This window comes from Arvicola amphibius, chromosome 1, assembly GCF_903992535.2.
Source record: "Arvicola amphibius chromosome 1, mArvAmp1.2, whole genome shotgun sequence".
Classification (NCBI taxonomy): Eukaryota; Metazoa; Chordata; class Mammalia; order Rodentia; family Cricetidae; genus Arvicola; species Arvicola amphibius.
In genome coordinates, this window is record NC_052047.1 from 155,527,725 (window position 1) to 155,530,797 (window position 3,073).

General features: G+C 32.4%; 1 protein-coding gene across 1 annotated transcript; it reads right to left on the reverse strand.

The window, feature by feature from the left end:
* Positions 1 to 794: 794 nt before the first annotated feature.
* Positions 795 to 1,739, reverse strand: LOC119805445 (olfactory receptor 5B17-like). Its single transcript, XM_038317437.1, has one exon. It carries the CDS (start codon positions 1,737 to 1,739, stop codon positions 795 to 797), a length of 945 nt encoding a protein of 314 aa, XP_038173365.1.
* Between the last annotated feature and the right edge of the window lie 1,334 nt (positions 1,740 to 3,073).

Genomic DNA, 3,073 nt, shown 5'->3' on the forward strand with positions numbered 1-3,073 from the left:
GTGTTATGAAAGGTACATCAGGCAAAGTATGCACTTGTGTTTCAAATATCATGTAGAAGTTTATTGATGCCTCAAAGATCTGTTTCAGGAAAGATATTATTTAATTAGCAAACTAAAGAAGGTAAGGGACTTAGTGTGTGCAAAGTAACTGTAGATGGTAAGATTCTAAGACAGAAACATGCTTAGAGTTGTCTATGAGTACAAAGGATTTAATATGAATAAAATGGGTAGGATGCATATCAATGTTAACAGATTATATACATAAATTGCCATTAAACTAATGGTACTAATCATTTCAAAATTCCAGATAATAAAGTTATTGTTAATTTTAATGGAGTGCCATTGTTTTTGTTTTAGTAAATGTGAAAGGAGAATAGTTACAAGCTTAAGGATAAAGTAACTCAGATTTTACCCTTTTCAAATACTTTAAAATTTTATCATGTATTTTAATATAAAATAACTCAGTAGTATATTAAATATTTCCTATTTGTCTATTATAATTTTGACATCTATTGACATGTTCTACAAATAGCATGGATTCCATAAAATATAATTTATATATAAACCATGATGTATTTTTAGTCTTATGCTTTATTATTTTATAAGCTTTATTGTAAAACACTTGCCAATACATGTAAACATCATACACCAAATTTAGCTAGACTCAAAGTCTATGTGCTTATATATTTATCAATAGAAAGACATAATGAAATTATTAGGTAACTTTTTTAAGTTTTCCACATGATCATTAATATTTAAGTAATCAAAGGCTATTAATGATTAATCAATGTGCATCAGTAAGGTACTAAACCTAAACATAGCTTTGACCTTTGAACAATTCTCTTAACTGCATTTTTAACTTCATTGTTCCTCAGGCTGTAGACCACAGGATTCAGCATGGGAATAACCATAGTATAAAACACAGAGACAAATTTATCTGTGTCCATGGAATGACTGGAACTTGGCTTTAAGTACATTATGGTGACAGTCCCATAAAATGTGAAAACTGCAATGAGGTGAGAAGCACATGTAGAAAATGCCTTCTGGTATCCATCACCTGAATGCATCTTCAAAATATTTATAAATATGAGTAGGTAGGAAATCAAGATAACAAGAAAAGCAAACATGATGTGAAAGCTAGACATAAGAATAAGAATCATCTCATTCATGCGTTTATCAGAGCAACCTAGAACCCTCACTGCTGGAATATCACAAAAAAAGTGATTAATCACATTGTATACACAAAAATGGAGGGAGAATGTGTCTCCGGTTTGTATAGAAGCATTCAAAATGCCAAAGGTATAGGAGCCAATAGCTAGCCAAATACATACATGTTTTGTCATAGTGGCAGTGTAATATAAGGGTTTACACACCGCAGCATAGCGATCATATGCCATTGAAGCTAAAATGTAGCTATCAACTGTGGCAAAGAACACAAAGAAGAACATCTGAACAGCACAGTCATTGTAGGAAATTACATTGTTTCCTGTAAGGAGTCCAGTGATGACCTTTGGTGTGACTGTTGAGGAAGAACCAAAGTCTACCAAGGACAGATTACTGAGGAAGAAGTACATGGGTGTATGGAGATGAGCATCTAGCAAAATGAGAAGGATCATTGCAAGATTCCCAACCAAAGTGGTGATATAGATGAATGTGAACATCACAAAGAGAAAAATGTGAAACCCCGGAGCTTTGGTTAATCCCAGGAGGATAAATTCACTCACTTCTGTGTTGTTCATGCTGTATTTCTGGATCCACAGAATGTTCTTCAAAATGGACAAAAATAAAAACAACGGCTCAAATGCCTAGAAAATTATATGCAGAGATACACTTAGTGTCTTCAATCCTGCTAAGCTGGTTCTATATAATTTCCATATCGATATGAACCTATAGCATCAAGAAGTTTGTAGAACCATAGAAATTTATATAGGCATTCACAGAGAGTACAGAATGCCAAACAAGTTAAGCAGTAACTTTTAGGATGTTCTATTTATGAATTTAGATGCCTTTAAGTTCATGCAGTTCATATTCAGTTATTACATTTGATATACACAGATAAATGCTTAAACTAGATTATAGTATAATTTACAAATATCTGAATAGTACATTTATTAAAATAATCATGCCATCCCAGTTTAGTTCAACCGGCAAAGATGATTCTTTAAAGAAGATATACTATCGAATATATAATGTGTATGATAGGGAAAAATATTTTTTGAATTTTTTTTTCATGTTTTTTTTTATATTTAAAAATTTCCATCTTCTCCCCTCCTCTTCCCTCTTCCCTCCCCTCCCCTCCACCCAAAATATTCAATCATACCTTTTTATTTACTTATAGAGATATTGGTTTGCATCCAACTTCTCTATCCATAAGTAATTTATAGATTGCATTGGGTCTATCTAGGTGATTCTTGGAAAATTTAAATAAGGTAACGAATGAGAATGGGTTGATAAGTAATAATTGTATAATTAATATTAGACTGGGGATGATGTTTTTCCTGGGTAGGAGAGGTAAGATCCTTAGGCTTCAAGATCTAGGTGAATTTTGAAAATAGACAGCACCGCATCATGATTTTCCATTACCCACATGCTATGTCCTCTCATCTCTCCTCTTTTTCTAGTATTTTGGTAATATTCCTTCATCTAAAATATAGGAGAGCATGTTAGTCATTCTTATGAGCAATAACAAATCAAGTTATCGTGAACTAATTCATTATTTGAATTTATATTTTAGCTTGTGTTCAAAGATTTCCTTTGAACACTGTCCTTCATTCTTCTTCTCTTGTCCCAGCTGCAATATATTCCATATGTCGGATCTTCAATTATTTATTGTTGTCAATGTCTCACCGACAGAATAGCTTAAAGTAAGAATGTTTTCTGATTAAATATGTGCTGTGATATATGATGTATGCTGTTTCCATTGGTCCCATATAGACTATCCAGAACACTCTCAACTACATAGTCAAGTTAAGGCAAAAAGACACAAGTACCTCGGCTTAGAGTGTGGACTTTTGGAGAGCCATTTGTCAAGCTATTAAAACAATAAGAAAAGTATGAAAAAATATATTAGAAA

Bases quoted from the DNA above. Each gene is read 5' to 3' on its own strand.
- LOC119805445 (XM_038317437.1), bottom strand. From the start codon at position 1,739: ATGAACAACACAGAAGTGAGTGAATTTATCCTCCTGGGATTAACCAAA.